This window comes from Mirounga leonina, unplaced genomic scaffold (genome assembly GCF_011800145.1).
Source record: "Mirounga leonina isolate KUSES-001 unplaced genomic scaffold, KU_Mleo_1.0 Mir_154, whole genome shotgun sequence".
NCBI lineage: Eukaryota > Metazoa > Chordata > Mammalia > Carnivora > Phocidae > Mirounga > Mirounga leonina.
Genome location: NW_023270389.1, coordinates 49,338,480 through 49,363,981, shown reverse-complemented (window position 1 = coordinate 49,363,981; position 25,502 = coordinate 49,338,480). Strand labels below are relative to the sequence as shown.

The 25,502-nt window shown below is 41.6% G+C and overlaps 1 protein-coding gene across 1 annotated transcript in view; it reads left to right on the top strand.

The window, feature by feature from the left end:
- Nucleotides 1–25,502, top strand: part of BRINP2 (BMP/retinoic acid inducible neural specific 2) — a 50,602-nt gene that overhangs the window by 11,980 nt on the left and 13,120 nt on the right. Inside the window, exons 2-3 of the mRNA XM_035010735.1 lie at nucleotides 16,358–16,548; nucleotides 17,632–17,840. Of these exons, the coding sequence (XP_034866626.1) occupies nucleotides 16,358–16,548; nucleotides 17,632–17,840 (400 nt within the window). The remainder of the gene's footprint in view (nucleotides 1–16,357; nucleotides 16,549–17,631; nucleotides 17,841–25,502) is intronic.

Below are 25,502 nucleotides of genomic sequence, written 5' to 3'. Positions count from 1 at the left end.
AAGGTTAGTAATGGTGGTTCTAGGTCACAGGCATGCCACAGATGTTGTGACTTTGCTCTGGAATGGAAGCACCATTGCTTCAAGAAAAGCTGGAAATATGTGCTAGGCTTATGGTGGGAGAATACAGGTTTTTCATGCAAGTTAAATGTAGGGGGAAAAAAATCCTAACTTTTTCCTCAGCTTTTCAAGGCAATGGATCCACCTCCCATTTGATTCGATTTGGGGCACCTAGATTTAGTTTCTGTGGTAAAATCATAGCCAGAACTGCACTCATTATGTTTCCTACTATACCTAGGTCCTGTATTCTTTGCTGTGCTTCCTGGCATGGGAATGGAACAGCCACCAGACCACTAACTCCTGCCTCTTCCCCATCCCCCTTCCCCCATTTGAGTTGTGTGGCTTCCATCTCAGAGCTGTCTTTCAAAGACAGCCTCTTCTCTCGTCTCCTGGCTTCACTGTTTACCACTTATACTTTTCTCTCTTCTCCAGTCCAACCTGCCTGAGGTCCTCTGCGGGTCCCTCTGTGCCCAAAGGATAAAACCTGAATGCATTTTCTTGGCATGAATGTCCCTTCCAAATCCATCCATTCACTATTTCAACAAATATCCAATGAACATGGACCCTGTGCTGCTGACTATGCCCCACCATTTATTCCTGCTACCCTTTGTTCCAGTCTCACTAAACATCTTCAGGGTCACCCAGATACCAGAAGGCTCCTTTAGGTCCCATGTGTCTTCACATGTCCCATTCCCACTTCCTGCATAGCTCCTTCCATTTTCTCTGCCAGCTGAGCTCCTACTCACCTTTCAAACCCACTTAGATATCAACTCCCTCTGAAGTCTTTGGCTCCTGCAAGAGAGTTGGTTATTTCTACTTATGGTTCCCCATCACTATGTTCATATTTCTGCTGTAGAATTTATTTTGTGTATTTATTTACGTACCTGTCTTTATTTGTTTTCCTCTTGGCTCTGACCTCCTTCAGGCAAAGAACATGTTTTATTTCATTTTTTTATCTCCAGTTCCCAGTATCATGTCTGCCACACATTAAGGATATAATAAGAGAATGGAACCCCTCCATATGAGTAAGATGTTCTGGGACTGAATTAGATGGAAGGAGAAAACAAGTGGTTGAGGCTCCAGGCTCTAGAATCATACTGTGAAGGTTTAAATTGCAGTTCTGCTACTTCTAGCTGTGGGAACTTGTATAAGTTGTTTTGCGTCTGAGCTTCAGTTTTCTCATCAGTAAGATGGGTAGAATAATAGGACTTTCTTTATGAGTATTATTTGGCAATAACTAAAATCCTAATTTGGCTTATTTCAAGATAAGTGCATTATTCTTTTTATGAGGGGGTCTCCTGAGAATAAATATGGAACACAATAGAGTGGGAAATCTTGAGAAGAGGGAAGAAGAGAAAATGAAGAGAGTTTAATTGAGAAAGAGGAAAGAAAGCAGAAGTCCTACTCTATCAAATTCTTTCTACTGCAATCTCCTCCGTAAATTAATCAAATTTATCACTTAGAATCCACATTCTGTTCTCCCTAACTATAGCCTGAGTTAATCTATTCATTGATTTTATAGTTATAGATAGTTCAAAGTAAATCCTTCACAGTGACAGGAGCTTTTCCCTTGGCACAGGACTCATACACTACTATCCTACAGCATAAAAATCAAGGACTCAAAACTAATACCATTTCCATCTAGACTCAGAAGGCAAGAAAAAGAGACCCCATATGCGAATGTTACTGAGCTGAGGAGAAATGGGAGCATGGATGCTTGACTACATAGACAATAAAATCAGGTAATTGAAAGAGACCCTTATCAAAATAGGCAATAAAATCAAGAGTGAAGATTATTTTGCCAGGCTGCGGTAGGAGATTGACACGATCGAGGTATTAGAGTGGGCTAACTGCTAGAATAAACAGTCCCCAAATCTCAGTGACTTCGTACAAGTTTATTTAATTATTTACTTATTGCTCATGTCTGGTGCTATTTATGAGATAGTTAAAAGGAGATTGCTTCATGAAATTATTCAAGACCAAGACTCTGTCCATCTGGTCACACTTTGTGATCATCCAGGGCCTCAGCATGCTCCTCTGGGTCCTGGTAAACAAGGAAAGAGAGAGTGAGCATGAAGGATAACATGGGAAGTGTCCTGGGCTGGGCCTGGGTTCACATTCCACTGGCCAGAACCCAGTCACATGACTGCATTTAAATGCAGAGGAAGCTGGGGAAATTTGTTTATCTGTGAGCCCAAGGGGAAGGTAGAAATGGCTTAAAGAACACTTTCCAAGTCTCTGCCAAGAGGGATGGAATGCAAGAAGTGCAAAGCCCCAGATTTAAGTTCAAAATGACAACTTCACCAATATAAGATATAGATGGCCTGGCTCAGCAATTAAAATAACAAAATAATAAAAAACCAAAAATCTAGGGTTGGAAAAAATGGGGGATTCCGGTTGACTATGAGATTAATGTTAGCCAAGAATATTTTTGTCTTCAAAAAGAAGGAATGCTAATGTGTCAACTATACTTTAATAAAACAAGTGAAAGAGTTTAAATAAATTCACTATATAAATATTAAAACAAAAGACATGCAATATTCAGGTGTGTTAATAAAGGAAATATATTTCATATACATGTATGAAAGATCATAAACTATCTTCACTTTTGGTTAGCTATGTGTCCTTGACTAAGATACTTAACTTATCTGAGCCTCAGCTAGCTCACCTATAAAATAGGACTAAACCCATGGTGTGTATCAGTTAATTATTGCCATAATTATGGACATAAAAATAACTCCCAAACTCATCTTAAAACAATAATAATTTTTCTCATTCATGCATCTGTAGATTGGCTGAGTTCGTGTGCTTCAGGCTACAGGTCTGCAAAGGGGGCCATTTGCTATATTCTCCAATGACGTTTATTATGGGTCTCAGGCTGAAAGAGAAGCACCTGCCGGTAGGTGGGGGAAGCAATTCTCATGGCCAGGGCAGGCAGGCAGGAAGAAGAGTGAAAATATGCAATGCCTCTTTAGGCCCATAATTGGCACCCTGTCCCTTGTGTCCATCTTCATTTGTCCAGAGTGAAGTCAGGCGGCCAAGCCCAATATCACTGGGGGAGGGATTGAGATCCATCTGTATGAGTGACTGATACTGTGAAGTCCCATATCAGAAGGCATTCTTTCTGATCCAGGCGAGAATGAGGATTCCATCTACCACACTGACATTTCTAAGATTGTGGTGATGATGAAAAAATATGTAAAGCACCAGGACTGTGACTGGTAACACAGGGGCTCAGTAGAGAGACACAATGAGGATAGTTATAATGTTGATGATAATGATGTGTTCAGAAATTGTATCCTGTACTCTTCATGGCTCAGAACCCAGCTACTGAATTGTGTTTAATTTTGGTTGCCATCTTTAAAAAGAAACACATTAACAAGCTAGATTGCAAGCAGAGAAGGTTTAGCGGAAGGGCCTAGGAATCTAGAAACGATGGAAGGAACAACAAAAAAAAATTTAGTCCAAAGAAGAGTGGCTCATATAAAAAGCAAATGCACCCAAATTCCAGAAAGGCTATCTCATTGCAAAGGAATAAACTTGTCGAATAATGGAAGGAGCTGCCAGTCTGGGGGAATTCTCTTAGAGTGAAGTAGCTAATGGGAAGCCCACGGGCATTTGCCGTGGAGAAGCACGGCACAGGCTGTTAGCTTGCTGAGCAAGGACAAACACAACGGGGAGGCCCAGAGTGTTGAGCAGAGCCATTTTCTCCACAGTTGAGCAGATGAGCTGTGGGGAGCAGGTTGGGAGGTCAGGGCAGAGCAGAGGTTTCTGTGCCTGGGAAAACACAGATCTTAGCTCCCCCTTCAGTTCATTCAGGTCTCAGAGATTCACTGGCCCTTCATTCCAAGAAATGTGTTGTATTTCATGGTGGTTCTACAAACATACCACCTTCAGTGCCCTCTCTGAGCCCTGGAGCCCCAACTGGACAGTGTGAGACTCGCCAAGCAGTGACCTCATCCTCCTCCTTTAAGCTTGACTCTCCCCTCCCCATTTCTCCCAATCAGCCTTAATTAAACTGTTTGAAAGCTACAGCTTGATTTTAATTAGAGCAAAATTGGGAAGATTAGAATGAAATTGGCCAATCATTGTTTACGGGCCGTTGTTTGAGAACACAGCAGGCTGCTAAATTACCTACATGCTAGGCTTCTTGAATTCTACCAGAGAGTGGGAAGAACAGGGACACAGGGGCTTTGAGGGAAGGGCTGGCCTCACCTCTGCTCTTGCTCCTCCTAGAGTTGCCGGGACCGAGATCTTATTTAACCAAAGGGTTCCCGGATTGAAGCCTTCCTGTCTTGGAATTTCTCCAAGGCCAAAGAATTTCCTGGGAAGTATGATGGAGGTGTACAGTGGTCCCTGAACTTGAGCACAGGTCGTAGACAAAGGCAGAAAATCATTCATAGCGTGGTTCAGGTTCTTGTCAAACTCTACCAGTCATCAAATGAGACTTGGGTCCCTTTTTTCAGTTTCTCTGTCTCTTCCTTTTTAACCTATAAAAGGGGAAGAGTTGAGTAATGGGATTTCCGCTTCCTCTTTCCCAAGGTTCTTTCTTGTATAGGTAAAATAGTTGAGCTGGTGTGAAAATTGTGTATGAATTAAAAAAAAAAAAAAAAACGAAAGGAAAGCTCTACACTCATGTAAGAGATTATGGTTTTTTATTATAATTTCTTTTTATAGCTCAGATTAATCATGCCTTATTCATTATAGCAGTAAAGGCTCTAATAGCTAAGTACATTACAGTAATCTGTTGTTGAGATAGAAATCTCCTGATGATGTGATATGTCTAGAAATACTGCCTTCTGTACCAGAGCCAAAGCATGATATATCCCTCAGCCCCTAAAATGTCCAGCTAAAGAATGTCAAACCATCTTGGGGCGCCTGGGGTGGCTCAGTAGGTTAAGCGTCTGCCTTCGGCTCAGGTCACGATCCCTGGGTCTTGGGATCGAGCCCCACAGGGTCCCTGATTGGCAGGGAGCCTGCTTCTCCCTCTCCCTGTGCCTGCCAGCTTGTGCTTTCTCTCTATCTCACTGTCAAATAAATAAATAAAATCTTTAAAAAAAAAAGAATGTCAAACGATCTTAGCTGACTCATTGAGGTAAATAACTCAATGGTGGATTGAGTTCTATGGTGGGAGCACTAGCCCTTGATAAGAGGTATATTGGCAGAAGGATGAAGAAAAAGAAGGCTTCTTTGTGTCTGGGGCTCTTTAGGAAAATCAGTGGGGTTTATTGAGATTCCTGTGTCAAACTGGCAAATCTCAAGCTAGCTGGGGAAAGGCAGCTCTGCGAGAGAAAGGTGAGCTCTGAGAACAAAGACGTTTGCATTTATCCAGAACTGCTTGGTATGTGAGAAATTTTCCCTGGTCATTGGTTGACAGTTTACATAGACAATGTAAAGTAACAGGAAAAATGATGAGAAAACTATTTGTGTCTTTGGCTAAAGCTAATTCATCTTTTTTTTTGCTCCAAAGCTCTTAAATATTTTACTGAATGATCTGTCCTGTGTCTTCCTTCATTCTTCAGGGAAAACCAGTCATACATTTTTTTTTTTTTCTTACAAGTATGGTTTGTACCCAAACAGCCTTTTGGAGAATGATAACTCAGTCCCTTTCAGCACAACAGTCCCTTTAAAAACTAAAGGTTGGAGGAGGGTGCTCCCCAGAAAAGGTTATTGGAAGTAGATCAGGAGGGCCAAAGTGGGGAGAAGGGCATTATTTCCTATCATGACAGTCTACTCTTTCTGCCATTGTTTGCAAAGCAGTGCTTGGAGGTGGGCATCCTGGGCTCCACGGCTGCCATAAGACTTCTCCCCAACCTCTCTGGGAGTCCCAGAACCTATTCTGAGAAGTGCCACCTGAGTGAGCAGGTGAGGATTGGTTGGCTCTGCTGGAAACGGCATTGTCTCCCCATAAACCCAGCCTGGGGTCTAACTCAAGAGGAACAAACGGGCTCCTGGCACTCAGGGACACACTGACACTGGGATGGGGTGATGCCAAGCCTGCAGGGATGTCACGGCAGAGGGGTTGGGTAGGTAGGGCTGCATGCTCATGATACAGGAAATGTGACTTTCCCAATGACAGCCATTATCGGTGGCCTTGGAAAGGTGCCTGAATATGCATCCCACACAGAAATGGAAAGATAGGTCTATTGGAAAACGGGTAACAATTAATCCAGCTATTAGCCCAAGGTCTCAGCATAAGCACGTGTATTGTAGGCTGCAGTATTCATTGTTACCAGATTTCAGCCTCCTTGAAGTATAGTTTTGGTTTTGTTTTTAAGCCGTGGGTTTCTTTCTAAAATGCTCTCTCCCTTCAGCCTTCCCAGGGAGGGAGGTTTCATAGGTAATGTCTCTTCATGGGGGCTGGATCAATGTTCTCAGTTTACAAGCCAGAAAAGTGGTGCTTCAGTGCTGAGCTGCTGGAAACAGCCCCTGGGATGGAGGACCCCATCTGAGCCTTTCATCGCCAGGAGCGTGGGGCCCTGCAGGGGGGCCCGCTTGCTGGCAGAGTTCTTGCTGACCTCTTATCACTTGGAGGAACACAGTGCTGCAGTGTGGTTGGTGACATTAGAGATAGTAGCCACGACTTGGAGGCATTCTTTATTTATATCTTTCAAGTGAGGAACATCCTCACTTCAAACCCAGAGCTGGTCCCGTCCCAAAGTGCTTCCGGAGCTCCTGATGCCAGAGCTTGGCATGGTGGGGTTCTGCTCTCCTACTGTAGGCCCTTTCGGTTCTGGGAAAATCCCTAAATTCATGTACACCCAGAAGCATCATTTGTTGGCAATCTGGACCATGAGTGTTAAGCAGTTTGGGACAAAGATAACTCCGATCATTTCAGAATGTCAGAATGTAGAGAGAGATTTTGGATCATGCCCACCATATTCTCTGTGTTGGTTTGGACAGCGGCCATAACATTGGTTTTACCCTCCAATCTGGATCACACCTTTCCTAAATTCTGTTTTGGTTGTTATCAATGATTGTATGGGTATGTTAACCCTTTGACAGAAGTGTGTGCTGTTTACTCTAGGCGAATCTAAAGTATGACAGGAAATGGGGTAAACTTCTGTTGATTATAGCAGCTTCCTGATGTGCTGCTTGAATGCCTTTGTAGGTGGAGTCCACGTTGGAGAGTTCTGGTCACCCTTTGGCTTAACCTGTGAGCCCTGTAGTGGTCTCTGCCGTTCTAAAGGCACTTTCCACAGGGGCTTCCCTACTGTGTGAGATGTTTGCTCTCTCAGACTGCTTACTGTGTAACAAACACTGTGGGAGAAGGTTTTAAGAGAAATTGAAATGGAGATTTATTTGATGTCTTAATTGAAACAAAGATGATGGCTTAATTGAAGTAGTGTGTGTTAATATAATTGATATATAGAAAACATCCTTTTCCTAGGGAAAAAAAAGAGCCTTGATTATTTTATTACTGGAAAAAAAACCTGCTAAACAAAAAATCGGAAATGAGCATTTATTCTCTGAATAGCTCAGGATGCCTTCCAGTATTGCCTTCTGAAGTTTTCAGATGCTGGAAAGAACCAGGTTAATAAGTTCCGTAAGTACATTTTTACCACTTTCTGGCTTAACCTCCTTTCACAGATGTTTCCCCCATTATTTTGATTCAATGAAGGGCCCCAAAGGGCAGGGAAGAAACTTAGTAAAGTAGAAGAGAAAACCACTGGGCACCTCCAGAGCCTGAGCCATCCTGCTGGCAGCTGAGGCCTAGGCCTGATTCTGGGTGGACACCCCAATACAGTTCACAGAAGTGGCTTTTGTTTTTTTGTGTGTGTTGGGGGGTGTTCAAATATATTTCCCATCCTTATGTATCTATTCTTTCTCCAATGAAATTCTCTCTTCCTCTCTCTCTCTCTCTCTCCCTCACACACACACACACACACACTCTTACACTCACAAAATTGTGATTACTCTTTTGAGTTTCACAGGGTAGGTGGAGTAGCATGGTGGTAAACACTGTGGACTCTGAAACCACACATCCTGTATTTAAATCCTGACTCTGCCACCCACTGGGTGTTACCCACTGGGCAAATCAATTTGTGCCTTAATTTCCTCATCCGTAAAATGAGGATAAGGGGATATTTCCCCCCTTATAGTGGTATTTTGGATATTGCATTGGTTAATACTTGTAAGATGTTTGGGATGCCTGGCATATACTAAGAATTCATTAAATGTTAACCATTATTTTTTATTATTTGCTCATAAAATGCTTCCTAAGACAGTATCATTCATTTTTCTGAGTCATTTGTTATTCTGTGTCATAATTTCCTGAGCAGCCATAGGAGCTGGAATCAGGCCTTTATCTTTGATTTCTCCCATGGTACCCTGTGTATGGACTTGATTTTTAACTAGGTCTCAATTTCTCCTTCTGCAAATGGGTGTATGGAAACCACCTTAATCCAAAAAGGTTTTGCCTCAGTGTATATGTTGCACTGTGTTTTGGATACATGGTAAACTCATGTTTATATAGATAACTAAAGGAATGAAATGTTCCAGGTAATGAAATAATTTTGCTAGAAGATAGTAAACATTTAAAAATAATTAGAATACCGTAAAAGTGTTCTAATTATTAAGATTAAGTGTATTAATCTCCACACTTAACCTCCACAGGGGGAAATTGTGTTCTAGAAACAGCAGTATGGTATTGACTTGGGTTTTAATCTCAGCTCTGCTACTTACTGTGTAACTTCATGCAAATGGCTTTCTTAACCTCTCTGGGTCTCACTGTTGCTATTGTCACTGCCATCATAGTTATTAATAGCACTGGGGGAGGGACAGGACACTAGCTTTTTGTTCTGGTACCAGTTGGTTCTATTGCTTTGAGCAAACCACTTACCTCTCTGTTTCATGGTTTTCTCATAACATAAGAGGAATGGAATAGACCTTCTCAACTGGTACGCATGCTGGCCCCTGCCGGTACTGCAAATGGATAGAGACAGGTACGGGTTTGGACAGGTATGTCCATATATTGACCCATTTAGCCCTTGGGGCATTTGGGAAAAGTCTGGGGTAGCAGGACTTCCTGTGCTTGGTCTCCTCAGTTCTGATCCCAGTGCATCACATAGAGAATTTTCAATGTACACATTCACAATAATGTGAAAAATATTGGCAAATAGTACTAAAATGTTTATTCTAATTAGAACAGCCCAAATTTCCCTCTTGGTAGTTCTGTGACATCAGGTAAATTACTTAGCTTTCTGAGCTTCCATAGCCTCATTCATTTAAATAATAGATGCTCAAAACTCTTTTTGGTTTGGATAAAATATATGATTTTCCAAGTCTGATGTTGGACAAATAGTGATGAAGACTAAGGAAAAGTGCATGACTCCAAAATTATTGCTTCTTTTGGTGATCTTGAACATTATGAGTGTGGCAGAAATTGTCGTTAGACCTGTTGTAGGGTGTTGGGGCTGCTGATCCTTAATGTAGGGTGTAAAGCACAGCAGAGTCTGAATGGGGGCTCTGTACTCACTGGACTTCAGAGTGTGGACCATGGGTTCAGAATGTGCCTCAGCGGGGATATGAACCATGAGAGACTATGGACTCTGAGAAAAAAACTGAGGGTTCTAGAGGGGAGGGGGGGATGGGTTAGCCTGGTGATGGGTATTAAAGAGGGCACGTACTGAATGGAGCACTGGGTGTTATACACAAACAATGAATCATGGAACACTACATCAAAAATTAATGATGTAATGTATGGTGATTAACATAACATAATAAAATTAAAAAAAAAAAAAGAATGTGCCTCAGGGTTTGGAAGTTGTCCATGTCTGCTGAAGACAATGGAAGAGGGCCCAGACTCAGTTTACCAAAGCATAAGAAAATGCCATCTGTGCCTTGATTTATGTATAAACAATGTACAAAATCATGCCTATAAATTACATTTTTATAAGTCAAATCTAATTTCCCCATTGATATGCATACACATTTAGGATACTTTACTTTCATTTCAGATCAATCACTAATTGGTAGTTGCTTCTATGTATTCTCATCCTGTAACATTTTTTTATCCAATCATCAATAATTTCCAAACAATTAAAGGATTAGGAGAGCTATGACATAAAACGAGTGACTATTTATTTTAAATAAATAAAATAAATGAGAGAATCTCCCAATCATTCAACAAAGGTATATTCTAACAGTATGACAAGTTAGAACTTCTAGCATTGTTCTGTTGCTGTTGAATAAGACCAAAAGAATCAATCTTGCCCTCAAAGAGTTTATATTTTACTAGGGGAGAAAGATAATTTAAAAAAGTATTATGTCGAGTAGTGGTAAGTGCTAAAAAAGATACCTAAAGCAGAGCATGGGGACAGAGAGTGAGAGAGAGGGTGCTCTTTGGATGGAAGGGTCAAGGAAAGCTTGTAGGAGGTACTGTTCGGCAGTCCTGAATGAAGGGACTGAGTACATAATTTTTTATTTATTAAATTTAATTATGTTGGGAGTCACCCCTATGGTAAAGTGATCTTTCCTTTTGATGACGGGTTTTGACCATTGTCAGAAATTGTGAAAAATGGAAGAATGCCTGCTTTTTATTTCTCCTACCAATCTAAATGATAGGAAAGAAATTCTTTATTAGTTGATGAAGTCTATGTGTAGCCTACCACAAAGCAGGGAGGCTGGGTTTGGTGTCAGATTCAAAACACCATCACCAAGACCCATGTCAAGGAGCTTACTGCCTATGCTTTCTTCGAAGAGTTTTATGGTTTCAGGTCTTAAGTTTAAGTCTTTAATTTGTTTTGAGTTGATCTTTGTGTATGGTAGAAGATAGGGGTCCAGTTTAATTCTTTTGCATGTGGTTCTTCAGTTTTCCCATTACCATTTATTGAAGAGACTGTCCTTTCCCCATTGTATATTTTTGGCCCATTTGTCACAAATGAATTGACCATATATGTGTGAGTTTGTTTCTGGGTTCTCTGTTCTGTTCCACTATCAATGTGTCTGATTTTGTTTTTGCTTTTGTTTTGTTTTTGTTTTTTGTTTCAGAGGTAGAATTTAGTGATTTATCAGTTGCATATAATACCCAGTGCTCATTACATCAAGTACCCTCCTTATTGCCCATCACCCAGTTACCCCATACCCCTACCCACCTCCCCTCCAGTTTGTTTCCTATAGTCTCTTATGATTTGTCTCCCTCTCTGTTTTCATCTTATTTTATTTTTCCTTCCCTTCCCCTATGTTCATCTGTTTTTGTTTCTTAAATTCCACATGTGAGTGAAATCATATGGTATTTGCTCTGACTTATTTCGCTTAGCATAGATGTCAATGTGTTTTTAATTCCATTACCATACTGTTTTGGCTACTATAGCTTTGTAATGCAGTTTGAAATTAGGAAGTGTGATGACTCCAGCCTTGTTCTTTTTTCTCAAGATTGCTTTGACTATTTGGGGTCTTTTTGGTTCCATACACATTTTTGGATTGTTTTTTCTATTTTATGGAAAATGCCATTGGAAATTTAATAGGGATTGCAATGAATCTGTAGATTGCTTTGAATAGCATGGACATTTTAACAATATTGATTCTTCCAATCCATGATCATAGACTATCTTTCCATTTATTTTGTGTTTTCTTCAATTTCTTTCATCAATGTATCATATAGTTTTCAGTGTACAGACCTTTCACACTCTTGGTTAAATTTATTTCTTGGTATTTAATTCCTTTTGTTGCTATTTTAAATGGGATTATTTCCTTTTTTAAATTATGTTATGTTAGTCACCATTGTCCTCAATATCTCTTTCTGGTTTTTTAATTAGTTTATAGAAATGCAATTGATTTTTGTATATTGATTTTGTGTCTTGCAACTTTGCTGGATTTGTTTATTCTAACAGGTTTTTTTTGGTGGAGTCTTTAGGGTTTTCTATATATAATACCATGTCATCTGCAAATTGACAGTTTTACTTCTTTCTTTCTGAGTTGGATGCTTATTAATTCTTTTTCTTGACTAATCACTCTGGCTAGGACTGCCAGTACTATGTTGAATAAAATTGGCAGGAGTGGGCAACCTTGTCTTGATCCAATCTTAGAGAAAAAGCTTTCAGCTTTTCACCATTGAGTATAATGTTAGCTGTGGGCTTGTCATATAGGATATGTATTATGTTGAGGTATGTACCCTCTCTATATTTTTTATTGAGAGGTTTTATCACAAATGGATGTTGAATTTTGTCAAATGCTTTTCCTGCATCTATTGAGATGATCATATGATTTTTATTCTTAGTTTTATTAGTGTGGTGTATCACATTGATTGATTTGCAAATGTTGAACCATCCTTTCATTCCTGGAATAAATCCGACTTGATTATGGTGTATAATTCTTTTTCTGTACTGTTAAATTCAGTTCGCTAATATTTTGTTGGGGATTTTTGCATATGTCTTTATGCAAATTCTGTCCTAAACCCCACTGCAGCATGGTTTTGGTCTGGTTTTGGTATCAGGGTAATGTTGGCCTTGGAAGTTTTTCCTCCTCTTCTGTTTTTTTGGAAGATTTTGGAAAATATTGGTAAGAATTCTTTAAATGTCTGGTAGAATTCACCAGTGAAAGTCATCTGATCCTGGACTTTTGTTTGTTAGGAGGTTTTTTATTAATGATTCAATCTTCTTTCTAGTAATTGGTCTGTTCAGATTTTCTATTTATTCATGATTCAGTCTTGGTAGGTTTTGTTTCTAGGAATTTATCCATTTCTCATAGTTTGTTCAATTTATTGGGTATAATTGTTCATTGTAGTCTCTTGTGATCCTTTGTATTTGGGTGATATCAGTTGTAATGTCTCCTCTTTCATTGCCAGTTTTATTTATTTGAGTCTTCTTTCCTTTTTTGTTGGTTAGTCTAGCTAATGATTTGTCTATTTTAAAAATCTTTCCCAAAAACCAGCTTTTATTTTCATTGATCTCTTCTATTGTCATTTTAGTCTCTATGCTATTCATTTCCACTCTGATCTTTGCTGTTTTCTTCTTTCTACTAACTTTGGGCTTAATTCCTTAGTTCCTTGAGGTATGAATTAGGTTTTTATTTAAGATCTTTATTTTTTCTTCATGTAGGCATTTATCGCTACAAACATCCCACTTAGGACTACTTTTGCTGCGTCCCATAAGTTTTGGTATTTGTATTTCCATTTCCATTTGTCTCAAGATACTTTTTAATTTCTCCTTTGACCTATTGGTTGTTCAGGGGCATGTTGTTTAATCTTCATGTATTTGTGAATTTTCCACTTCTCGTAATTTCTAGTTTCATACAATTGTGGCTGAAAAGGATGCATGATATGATTTCAGTCTTCTTAAATTTATTAAAATTTGTTTTGTGACCTAACATGTGATCTACCCTGAAGAATGTTCCATGTGTTCTGGAGAAGAATGTGTTTTCTGCTGCTGTTGAATGGAATGTTCTGCAAATATCTGTTATGTCCATCTGGTCTAATATGTAGTTTAAGGCCAATGTTCCCTTGTTGATTTTCTGTCTGGATGGTCTCGCCCTTGTTTTAAGTGAGGTATTGAAGTCTCCTCCTATTGTTGAATTGCTGTCTATTTCTCCTTTCAGATCTGTTAATATTTGCTTGATATGTTTAGGTGCTCTTACGTTGGGTGCATATTTACAAATGTTGTATCTTCTTGATGAATTGATCCCTTTGTCATTTATAATGCCCTTCTTTGTCTCTTGTTACAGTCTGGCTTAAAGTCTACTTTAACTGATATAAATATAGCTACCCCAGATTTCTTTGGGTTTCCATTTGCATGGAATATCTTTTTCCATCCCTTCATTTTCAGTATAGGTGTCCTTAATGCTGAAGTGAGTCTCTTGTAGGCAGCATATAGTTGGGTCTTTAAAAAAAAATCTATTAAACCACCCTGTGTCTTTTGATTGGCCATTTGGCCAATTAAACGTGAGATCAAGCAGTTGTTTTTCATGCTGCAGGGGGATTGGGGGTAGAAAACAGTTTGACAAATACCCTATACTTTAATTAAAGTTTAACATTTCCTGTACAAAGGAAATAAATGATAATATGTTATTATGAACTTGCCTGCTTAGATAAATAAAGCCACACAATGGGAATCTTAAAAGACTTTGTTGGAACCTTGAATTATCAGTCATCTCTTTTCTTTTGTTTCCCTGGTAATATTTGGTACATGCCCCTCCTCTCTGTCAGTCCCTAGAGTTAGATGGGAGAATTTTATAGCTTTAAATTGGGCATGGACTTTTATTCACTTATTTTGGAATTCTTTTATTTTTCTACAGCCCTATAATTTGTAGTCCATGGATTTGGGGAGAAAGACTAAGCTTTAGCACTGTCATGAAGAGCAGAGTTGGGATGGGTGAGAAGGTTGATAAGACTTTGAATTTTGTTGTTCCCTAAGGCAGTGGAGCTGGTCCTTACGAGTATAATGTGAAAGGCCATGGAAGAGTCCTTTCTTACTAATGGATGTGATCCTTTAAATTTCATCCCAGGACAGATTCCTCTTAGAAAAGTGTCCCCTTTAAAATACAGACATTACAGTAAGGAGCAAAGCACGAAGATTAAAAGTGTAGATGAGACTGGAAAGGAATTTTGCCATCTTGTATTATAGGGCTTCTCAAAAGGTGGGTCCTCTTAGGTCTTTTCAGGATGTCCATGTTGACATCTGCATTAATGGTGTGAAAACAAATCATCCTAATTTGAATAAAGGCAGTCTCACCAAATGAACCAGTAGTCACGTATTCTTTATCATTATATACTTGCACCTACACGCACACACACACACACACACGCGTATGCATGCATGCTAGATTCATATAAGAATGTCCTTGAAGCAGTCAAGTTTACTAATTTTATTGGATCTTGACCCTTGAATACATGTCTTTTTAATATTTTGTATGATGAAATGGAAAATACACCTAAAGCACATCTGAGGGTACTGAAGAATGATGATTGTCAAGGAAAAATGCTTTTGTGATTGAATTGTGAACTGAACTAGCTGCTTTTTCATTGGAACTGAATTTTTCTTGAAAGAAGAACCAACAGACAAACTATTGTTATTTAGACTTTAATGTCTGGTAAACATTTTCTCAAAAAAAAAAAAAAATAGGGAATAAAGTAAACCTACCTCTTCAAGGAAAACAACTAATAGTATTTGTTGCCAATGATAAAATTTAAGCTTTCAAATGAAAATTAGAGTTTTGGAAAACTCATATTTGTCATTATGAGATTGGTAGCAGCTCCAATATTTAACAACTTTACTCATGAGATTTGTGGTGATATTAACAAATATGGCATTTTTATATTATATGATGAAAAGTGTCACAATGTGGAAGATCTGAATAATTCAGTGATCCCATATTTTTTAGATGATCAATGCATGATGTTCCAAAATCATGAAGGGTAAAAGGATACATTCAAAGTACAGTATAGAAAGCTGGATTTTGATGTAACAGAGTTATAAAAAGTGCTTTAATATGGTTTCAGATTCCAGGCTGTAACAAACCTTTAAGGAATGGCATTTGTTGAGTGAACAACAAATATCCACAAAGAAGAATATCCATAATTTTCACAACAGATTGAATGCAGAAGCAAATATGAGAATGCAGCTCTCTTCTGCTAAGCCAAATATTAAAGAGACTTGCAAAAATGCAAAGGAATACCACTCTTCTTGCTAAATTGGTTTTGTTTCAGGACATATGGTTTTTGTAATAAAAATATGCTATTTATATTATATGTAATAGATTTACTGCTGTGATCTTTAAATAAAATAATATATTTAAATTTTCTCAGTTTTATTTTTTAAAGTGGTAATCATCAATAGCTATAAGCCACATAAATATGGGGGTACAGTCATTTTTTGAGTGTGAAGGGGTCCTGAGACCAAAAAGTTTGAGAACTGTTGTTGCAGACCAAACTCCTGACTTTACAAATGGGTACCTGAGGCCATGATAGCTGATGTGATTCATCCACTGAGGGACAACTGTAACTAGATCATATCTCTGCAGACCACTGTTCTCATGTTTTCATTGTTGGCATATTTTTCCCCATACTACACTATACTACACGACTACCTTCATACGAATAAGCCGATTAGCTACTCTCCAGTAAGAAAGCCAGATGGGAGTAGGTTCCGATGGAGGTCAGCCGAGGTAGGTCTTTCTCACAGCCTGGGAACGGGAGGCTGGGTGGAGGCCTCTTTCAGGCACCAGGTGCCTCTGGGTGGAGAGATGTGTGCTAAGGGGAGGGGAGGCTGGTGCAAGTGGAGAAAGAACATTTCTTACTTCAGATTTTATGCTTCTTGTTCTTAAATACATTGAGCTTTTCTTTATCCCTTGACTTTTCCTCCAGGGAATTTGCCCGTTGGAAAGTAAACAACTTGGCTCTGGAAAGGAAGGACTTCTTCAGTTTGCCATTGCCTCTTGCCCCAGAGTTTATCCGGAACATTCGCCTCCTCGGAAGGAGACCCAACCTACAACAGGTTACCGAAAACCTGATTAAAAAGTACGGCACTCATTTCTTACTTTCTGCCACTCTTGGAGGTAAGAACATCGTGATCCTACACTAACTGGCTGTCAGATCATTGAATACAGCTTAAAGACCCTTTGAGTATAGCTTGAGTCTTCCTGGGTCTTTGTTCTTCCTGGCCTGTTATTGCCTGAGAAATATTTCCTTTCTGGTGCCTTTGAGAACAATATAATCTCTTGACATCCAACTCACGACATCCAGAACATTGCTATTTGCTTATAAGCATCCTCCTTGAGGAGGGGGTGCTGGGTAAGGAGGTGGGGGGACTGACAGACTCCTACTAAGAACTTGCCAGCAGGGGGCGCTCCCAGTTTTCTTTTGACAGAACCTTTTAACCCAGAGGCTTTTCCACGTCCTAATATTTGCTGTGGCTATAGTTGTCAGACCCTTAGGCAAAGAAGTAAATGTCCATTGAGTCCCTGACCCCTGCTGACCTCTCTAAAAATTGGTAACTGGCCAAACAAATTCCAGTGGTTCTGGGCTGGTTGGGGACGAGGTTGGGAGTGGGGATGGTACAGCTTCTGGCCAAATCAAAACCTCTGAGGAGGCAGAGTTCTCTCTGCCCTAGGAAGAAGAAAGCAGGATTTATTATAATATTTAGCTCACTGTCTGATGGACAAAAAGAATCTCTCCAAGGGTTCAGGCCAGCTGCCGGCATGTGGTAGGTGTTGAGTGTTTGATGGGGAGGAGGGAGGTTGAACTTCAAGGCTTTTGCCCTTTCTGAGGGAGCAGAAATACCCATGGTGACTTCTCATAAACAACTTGAGAGAGAAAATTTTATCTCCCCCATGGAGGTAGATTGCCTGAGACTGAGATCAATAAAGGATGTTAAATGGATAAGCTGGAGGGGAGGGGATGAGCTATGGGATAGTTAAAGAATGAAGGAAAGAGAGGAGGGCCTCTCGGGCAGTGACGCCCATTACCTTGTGCACTGTCTGATGAGACTGTTCTAGAGACCGTGATGGGGAAGAGGTCGTCAGCAGGGGCAACAGACTCCTTCTGAGCGCCGACTATTCTGGCCAAGGGTTTCATGTTTGAATTGGTAGGGGATTAGGGAGCAGAAGGCCTCACCAATGAACCCATGTTGTTTGTGATAGGAGAAGAGTCCCTGACCATTTTTGTGGACAAGCGAAAACTGAGCCGCAAGACAGACACAGCAGGAAGTGCTCCTGTGGTTGGGGCCAGTGGAAACAGCTCTGCCGTGTCCCTGGAGACCCTGCACCAGCTGGCAGCCTCCTACTTCATCGACAGAGAGAGCACACTGAGGCGGCTGCACCATATCCAGATAGCCACAGGGGCCATCAAGGTAACAGCCTGTGAAGTACTGGGAGAGGGAGGGCAGAAAGGCAGAGAGAAACCAAAGGGGAAGCTAGCATCTTAGCCAGCTCCAAGTCAGCCAGACCTGACTGATGGACATGGAAAAGAAGCTTTTTGACACAGGCACAACCAGCCCTAAAATGTCGCCCAGGTCTTCACTGTACAGCCAATAGACATGTAGGCTTCTACTCTGAGGCAGTCTCTAGCCAATGGACTGTTGTGAAAGGTAGACAAGGTCCTTATTCTGCAGAGGTTCCATTCCGGTGAGGGATGAGGATATTAAACAAGTATAAAAGCAAAGTAATTTTAGATAAAGATACAAAGAAAAGACAGAGTCATAAGGTACAGATTTCCTGGGGTGAGAGAAGGGAGCAGCTAATATTAGCCAGGTTGGTCCAGGGAGGTCACTTTGGGTTTAGACTTTAGACAGATGTCAGCCTGACATCTGAAGGATCTGAAGGAAGAGTATTCAGACAGCAAGAACAGTAAATGCTAAGGCCCTGGGGCAGGAACCAGATTGATGCCTTAGAACACAGAAAAGACTGCTGTGACTGCAGTAAGGTGAACAGGAAGATACTGGTACTAAATGGGGTTCAGCAGTAGACTGGAACCAGATTACATAGCCATGATATGGAATTTTAATATGTCAAAGTGCAGTGAAAAACAACCAGAGAGTTCTAAGCAGAGGAGTGATATGATCCCATGCATGTTGGAAAATGATCAATAGTTATTATAACATTAATAATCATAACCTCCATCCCATCTTCTCTACCTATATCTAGGAGATTTCTAGGTAAGTTCATATTGTTTTAAGGAAGGGAAGACCAATGACAATACTTGAGAATGCTGGATTATTTTATTCAAAATACAAAGTTAAGGTGGCAAGTGGTGGTCAGTCTTGTATTATATGCTGCTTTTATCACACCCAAAATTTGAAGGAAGTTTTGTTCATTTATTTATTCATTCAGTAGGTATTTATTGAACACTTGTTATGTGTCATGCACTGCTCTGGCTACAGAGAATCCCAGAGTGAACAAAACATATGAAGTCCCTGCCCTCATGAGGTTTAAATTCTAGTGATGGGGACATCATGAATTAAATATATAATGTCAGGTGGGATTAATGAAATGAAGAGGTGGAGCCAGGGAAGAGGAAAGAGAATGATGGACCTGTTTGAAGAAATGCCATTTAAGCAGAGATCTGAATGAAGGGAGGGAGGGGGTCACATGGGTATCTTGAGTGAGAGCAGGTGCAATTGCCCCAAAGTGGGAGTGTGCTTGTTATGGTCCAGAAACACTGTGTCATGTAGCTGGAGTGCAGTCAAAAGAGGGGTGAAGTGGGAGATGAGCCTACAGAGAAAATTTTATCTTTCGCCCCCCTGGTGGTAGACTGCCTGAGACAGAGATCAATAAAGGATGTTATGATCATGAGGGCATTACTGATTAGGGAAGAGAAGAGAAAGAGGGATCGTGGAGACGGATGCACTGGTCAAGGGAAGAAACAGTGGTGGCCTGCTCAGACAAAGCTGCTCTCTAGAGGTAGTGAGAAGCTGGCAGATACAGGATATAGTTTGATGGTAGAGCCTCCAGGATTAGCTAATAAATTAGAAGAAAGGAATCAAGATTAACTATAAGATTTTTGGCATGAGCAACCAGATGAACAGTGATTCCATTTACTGAGAAGGGCAATGCTAGGGGAGGTGCCAATCTGAAAGAAGCAAATCAAGAGCTTGGTTTTAGACACATTGAGTTTGACATTCCTATTAGACATCCAAGTAGAGATATCTAACAGGCAGTTGGATAGAAACACTAGGATTTCAAGAGAAAGTTCATGAGTGGAGATATAGATTTGGCATACAACTACATACACATGTGTAGTTGGTATTTAATACTATGGGAAAGGATGAGATGAGATCACTTGAGGAGTGAATGTAGCCAGTAAAGCAGCTCGAGGGCTGAGTTGTGCAGCATAGCAATATTCAGAAATGGGGAAGAGGAGGAGGATCCAACAGAGGAGGCTGAGACCAGGCAGAAAGGAATGGAGAGAACCAAAGTCCTGTCACATGACTGTGTGAAGCAAGTGTTTCACAAAAGAAGGAGCAGCCAACTGTGTTAGATGCTGTGAAGCAGTCAGAGAATGGACCATCAATCTGGCAACATGGAGGTAACGAGCAGCCTAGGTAAGAGTGGTTTCAGTGACATGACAGGTACAAAAGGCTGAGTATAGAAGGTTCAAGAGAGAAAGCAAAGTGAGGAATCAGAGGAGTAGAGACAGTTCTTTAAGGGTTTTGCTGTAAAGGCAAACAGAAAAAATGGGTGATAGCTGGAGAGTAGTGGAAGGTCAAGAGAGGTGGAGATTTTGTTTTTAAGATGGGAGATATTTGAATCTTGTCACGTTGATTGAAATGACTCAGGAGAGAGGGAGAAAATGATGATGCAGGAAGGACAGAAGGCAATTGAAAGAGCAAATGGGTAGGCAGGAGAGGCTGATATTTCGTGGAGGGGTAGGTCTTACATAGGAGCATAAACATTCCATCCTTTGTAGCAGGAAGCATTCAGGTGCACAGGACACCACACAGTAGGATGTAGATGTGGTGGGAGGATACGGATGTCCTTGTCTGATGGATCCAATTCCTCGATGACACAAGACTTGGAGTCCTTGGCTAAAAGGAAGGAGAAGGAATTGTTGAGAAAAGAAGGTAGGAAATGGTTTCGGAAGAGTAGGGGTTAGGTGTTTCAACTACTAGATAAATGTTGTGGATTATTGGGCAGCCTTGAGGGCCCATTTGAGATCCATGGTCATAATTATAACATGGGACCAATCAGCATAGCTGTGAGTTTTACCAGCTACATTTGGCACTTCAAGTACAGGCAGGCATGGAGTAGGTGGAGAGCTGGATTGAACAAAGTGTGTGTGTGTGTGTGTGTGTGTGTGTGTAAGATGAAAGAAAAAAGAAGCAGGGGATTTGAGACAGTGGTAAGCAAGCTTAATACCGGAAATCCCGAACACATCAAGGGGACTAATAAGAAAAATAGACAACAACAAGGAGGGATCGTGGGTGATAGAGTTCTGATGGTTCTGGCTTCAAAGGAGCCAGAGATGGCTCGAGAGGAAGGAGGAACAGTGTCCAGGATAGCACAGTGGCTGACCCCCCTCACTGCCTTGCCCAGCAGTGTGAGGTCTGCAAAAGCAGTGGCCACCACTAGAGAAGACTGCAAGGGAACCCCTGTCTTCAGCATCTCCTGGGCTATGGCTAACGCAAAAAGATGAAGCTGACTCTTGAGAAGAGATCAAGGCTATAGAGGATCTGGCTGAAGACCGATCATGAGACTGAGAGAGCAAGATGGATGTTACCGGAAGAGAAGAGGTCGGATCAGGGGATGTACTGTGTCTGCAGTGAGAGTCTGAGACAGGACAATGGCTGAAGTTAACAAGGATTTAGGGTACACTTGGGAGGCTGGTCTCTTAGGCAGCTTAAAATGGTGAAAGAAGACTATTAGTAGCATAGACTGGATTTGACCAAGAAGACAGAACTCTGGGGAAGCCCCTTTTCCCCTTCAGTCCTGTCGTGAGTGGGCTGTGTGGAAGGTGGAGAAGAATTGATCTTGTCTAGAAATGAAAGGTAGGTCTGGATCAACAACTCAAAGGTCCCGTTAATGTTTCTTCCTATCCTTTGACCTGACCAACTTTTCACTTTCTATCATGGCCTCATTTGCCTGTTTGCCTTACTTAGACTCCATGATCCATCATTCTAATCACTGCATTGGATGTGTTTACAATACACCCTTCGCTGCCTCCTCATGCGCCTGCCATCCCCTTAATTCAGGAGCTGATCAATGCTTGCCTGGTTTTCTTGCATATCTTTCTAACTAGTCTTCCTGTCTCCATTCTCAGCTCCTCTCCCTGATACACCCTCTCTGCTGCTTGCATAAATGCAAATCATCATGTACCATCTCCCTGTTTAAACCACCGCACCCCAGTCATGGGGGCAGTGTGACGCAATGGAAAGAACATTGGATCGCACCCAAGAGTCTTTGCTCATGGCGGGCTAGGAGCAAGTTACCAAACTACTCTGAGCCTTGGTTTTCTCACCCTTAAAACTGTTGAATAATTAGAATATTTTTTACCTTGATGGATTTCTGTGAGGATCAAATAAGAAAATATATAGAATGCATGAGCCACAGCACAATTGGGGCTGGAAAAAATAATAATTCCTCTTCATAACAAAACCATAAAGCCATTGAAGATCTATCTGTACTGTTCTCTTGTCTCTTTTCAACCCATTTCCCGCCTCAGCACTTCACTTACCATTTCTATCATGTAACCCAGTCCTATTTAATGAGTTGTCTTTTATTCAAATATACTCACATCCCTGGCACCTGCTGTTGGTTTTGCTTGTCTGTTTACCTAAGTGTCTTTCCCTCACCCTTCTTTGCTCAAGTCAAAAAGATTACTTCTTTGTGTAGCCTTTTCTGACTCCCAGAGTAGTTAAATGCTTTTCTTCAGTGTCTCAAGCATGTGCCTCTTTTATAGGGCTCATCATTTGAACTATAATTGCTAGCTAACATGGTGACCTCTGAGACTATGAGGTCCTTGTGGGAGGGACTGGGTCTTATTCATATTTGGTTCCCAGTGAGAGTGCAGAGCTTGCCACAGTATGGGTAATGAGTAAAGGTTTGTTGACTGACTGACTGACTGAGTCACTGACCCTGTTTTCCACATAGGTTAGGTTTAGTGTGTATACAAGGGCACAGAAGCATGTTTAGTTGAAAGAAACAAAGCTACTCAAGGTCACTTGAGCATAAAGGTGGTTTATCAAGAGGACTGTGGTGAAGACTATCACAGATCTCCAAGGACAAGACACTAAATACCTTCCAGACACATGGGTCTTGTAAAAGGGCAGTGAGACGCCCAGGTTACAGTCTCTGTTTCTTGTTGGAACACATGCCATCTGTTTTCTTTATCTGCTTCATCTTCCGGCTTCTCCTGTCCAAGTTCTTTCCTTTGTTTGTTCTAGACTTTTCTGTACACCAATGACTCCAGGTTACATTTAGCTCTGCCTTGCTCTGGAGCTGACTTAGGCCCACACTGAACACTGTCTGTTTGCTCTCTCAGCCAGTGCCATCAGGGCAGGAACCACTCATGTTCATTGTTGTAGTCTCCATTCCTGGCACATAATAATGGCTTGATAGTTATTATTCTGAATTTTAAGGATGTCCACCACCACCCTTTAAATTTTTTCTCTCAGTATCAGTTCTAAATTCCCTGTAGGAAAAAATCTGGTTCAAGGTCCACTTTAGTCCAATATAAAGAGTCTAATACATAGTCTCAAATATGGCTTACTGGACTCATCTCTTTGGCAAAGCCTGCAGGTGGTAGAGTGAGCGATGGGAAGGCACCCAAAGCCACATCTATTATAGGGCCTGCAGATGCACTTTCCAGAACCAGAGCCACTGCCCATCTCTGCAAAAGTGGAGTGGCCGCCATCCTTGGAAGGCTCTCTTTAGAATTCCTCCAATCACACATGGAGTGTGAGATAATAATTCATGTTCCATGGGATTGATCAGCCTGGAGTTTTCTCTGTTGAGGAGTGCAATGTGCTCTCCCCGTGGGATGCAATTCAGAGAATCATGAGAAAATAAGGATCATTTAGTGTTTTCTCCTACTTCCATTCCTCTAGGTCCTTACTCATGTAGCTTAGTGAGGTCTAGAGAACCATGTACCTGTCCAAGAACACATGCTAAACCAGGAGCCAAGGGAGGTCTCAGCGCCCTATCCCACCACTCTGCTCACTTGATAGGGTTGACCCGTCCATTCTGTCCTGGCTGTAAAGTGTTCCACCAAAGCCATTTCTTTGCTCTAACATACTTTTCCAGATCCATAGAGCAAGGGCCAGTAGGCTGGACGCATCCCTGCCAGCTAACACTCCTTCGCTGGCACTGCGGCACCTGCCACCCACTTGCTTCTACTGAACAAGCCTTTGCAATAGTAGAGCTGGCTTCCAGCATTGTCATGATTCTGGATCGAGGTGGGTGGCATGAGGGGTTCTGCTCACCTGCTCAGCCTTGGTGAAGGAAAAAATCCTCCGGCACATCTGCCTGTTTCTTATTTCTCAAAGCAGGAGCACTCTTACTTTCTACCCCTTGTTAGCCACTTTTTTCACCAACATGGAGAGAGAGGCACACTGGCCCCTTTTGTTTATCTGACACATTCCTCTGAGACCCCGCTGAACATCCCACTCGGTTGCAAGGTTGACCCTGATCAGTACACAGCTCCATTACAGGATTTGTCACGTTACATTGCAGCTGTTGACATCCCCACTGCCACCTCCCCATGCCCACAGGTATGGCGGAAGGGCTTAGAGCAGTAGGTACTCTGCAGCCTGCATGCGGTTCCAGGTCCCTCCGCGGTGGCTGGCACGTGCTGAGACAATAAAATGCTTGAAAGGTGAAAGCAGGCTGCCTGGCTTAGTGGGAAACAAACCTGCTCAAGTTAGAAGACCTGGGATTGAGTTTTGGCCTTGGTGCTCATCATTTTTATGACTCGAGAAGTCCATGAACTCCAGGACATGGAGTTACCAATGGTTTGACTCCCCTGTGGCCAGGGCTTACATTCAGCTGCTATGGCTATGCCAATTATTAGAATATTAAACCACTCTGTGACAGCTGGTAAACAGTCCTCACCCAACCCCCTGGGTGCCACCTTCACTGCCTTTATCCTTCCCTTGGAGCCCCCAGATCTCCCCTTCATGGTAACCAAGGGGCGAATGGACCTCAGGAGGCCTCCAGAATGCTGCTTTGGGACCACCGCTGGTACCTGTTCTGATTAGTCTGCACACTCCGGTCTTACCTGCTGATAAATACTGTGAATCCACCCGTGTCTCTGCCATAGGGTTGGGGTGACACACAATGACATAGTTCACATGAAAACACTTTGCAAACTGTAAAGGGCTGGTTACATCTACCACACCTGCTGTCCACGACCCTTGGGAAGGGACCAGAGCCATTCGCAGAGGAGCCTGTTGCTTAGTGGCAGCTTATCCTCTGCTTAATCGAAGGTGGGGGAAGGACTTGGTTTGATATGTTCCAGAGCTTACTGAAAAGAGCCCACACAAAACTTGAGGTGGGTCCCAGGATAGCAAAAAGTAGCGGTTCTCAAAAAGCATCCTTAAAAAGGCTTGTCTGAATTCCTCAGCGCAGCAACCTGGGATTCAATTTGCAGCTCTTTTAAGCACACACACACCATCAGCTGTGCTCCCCCTGCTCAGTCCTATCACTCACAGCGAGAAGGCCATTTTAGTCGCTCTTAGCTTTGCAGGTGTCTCTCTAGGTAGGACAAGAGCAGTGGGGGAGCGAAGGGCCAGGGGAGGAGAGCAGGCTCGCTGGAAGGAGGGTTTGCACGATCTGGTATTTATGGAAAATTGGATGTGCTAATGAACCTGAGATCCATCAGGGCTTTCTGAAGGCAGGACAGTCTCTGTCAACAGACCAATTAGCACACAATTATTTTCCCTTTCTGAAAGCTTATCCGAGATGCTCTTTGAATATGTGCGCCTGAGTGAACCGCGCCTTCCATTACCTCTACGGGCCCTTTTTGTCATTTGCTAAAGCTGCTGCTTCTGCAGCAGGGAAAGCACAGAGTTCTCTGGACT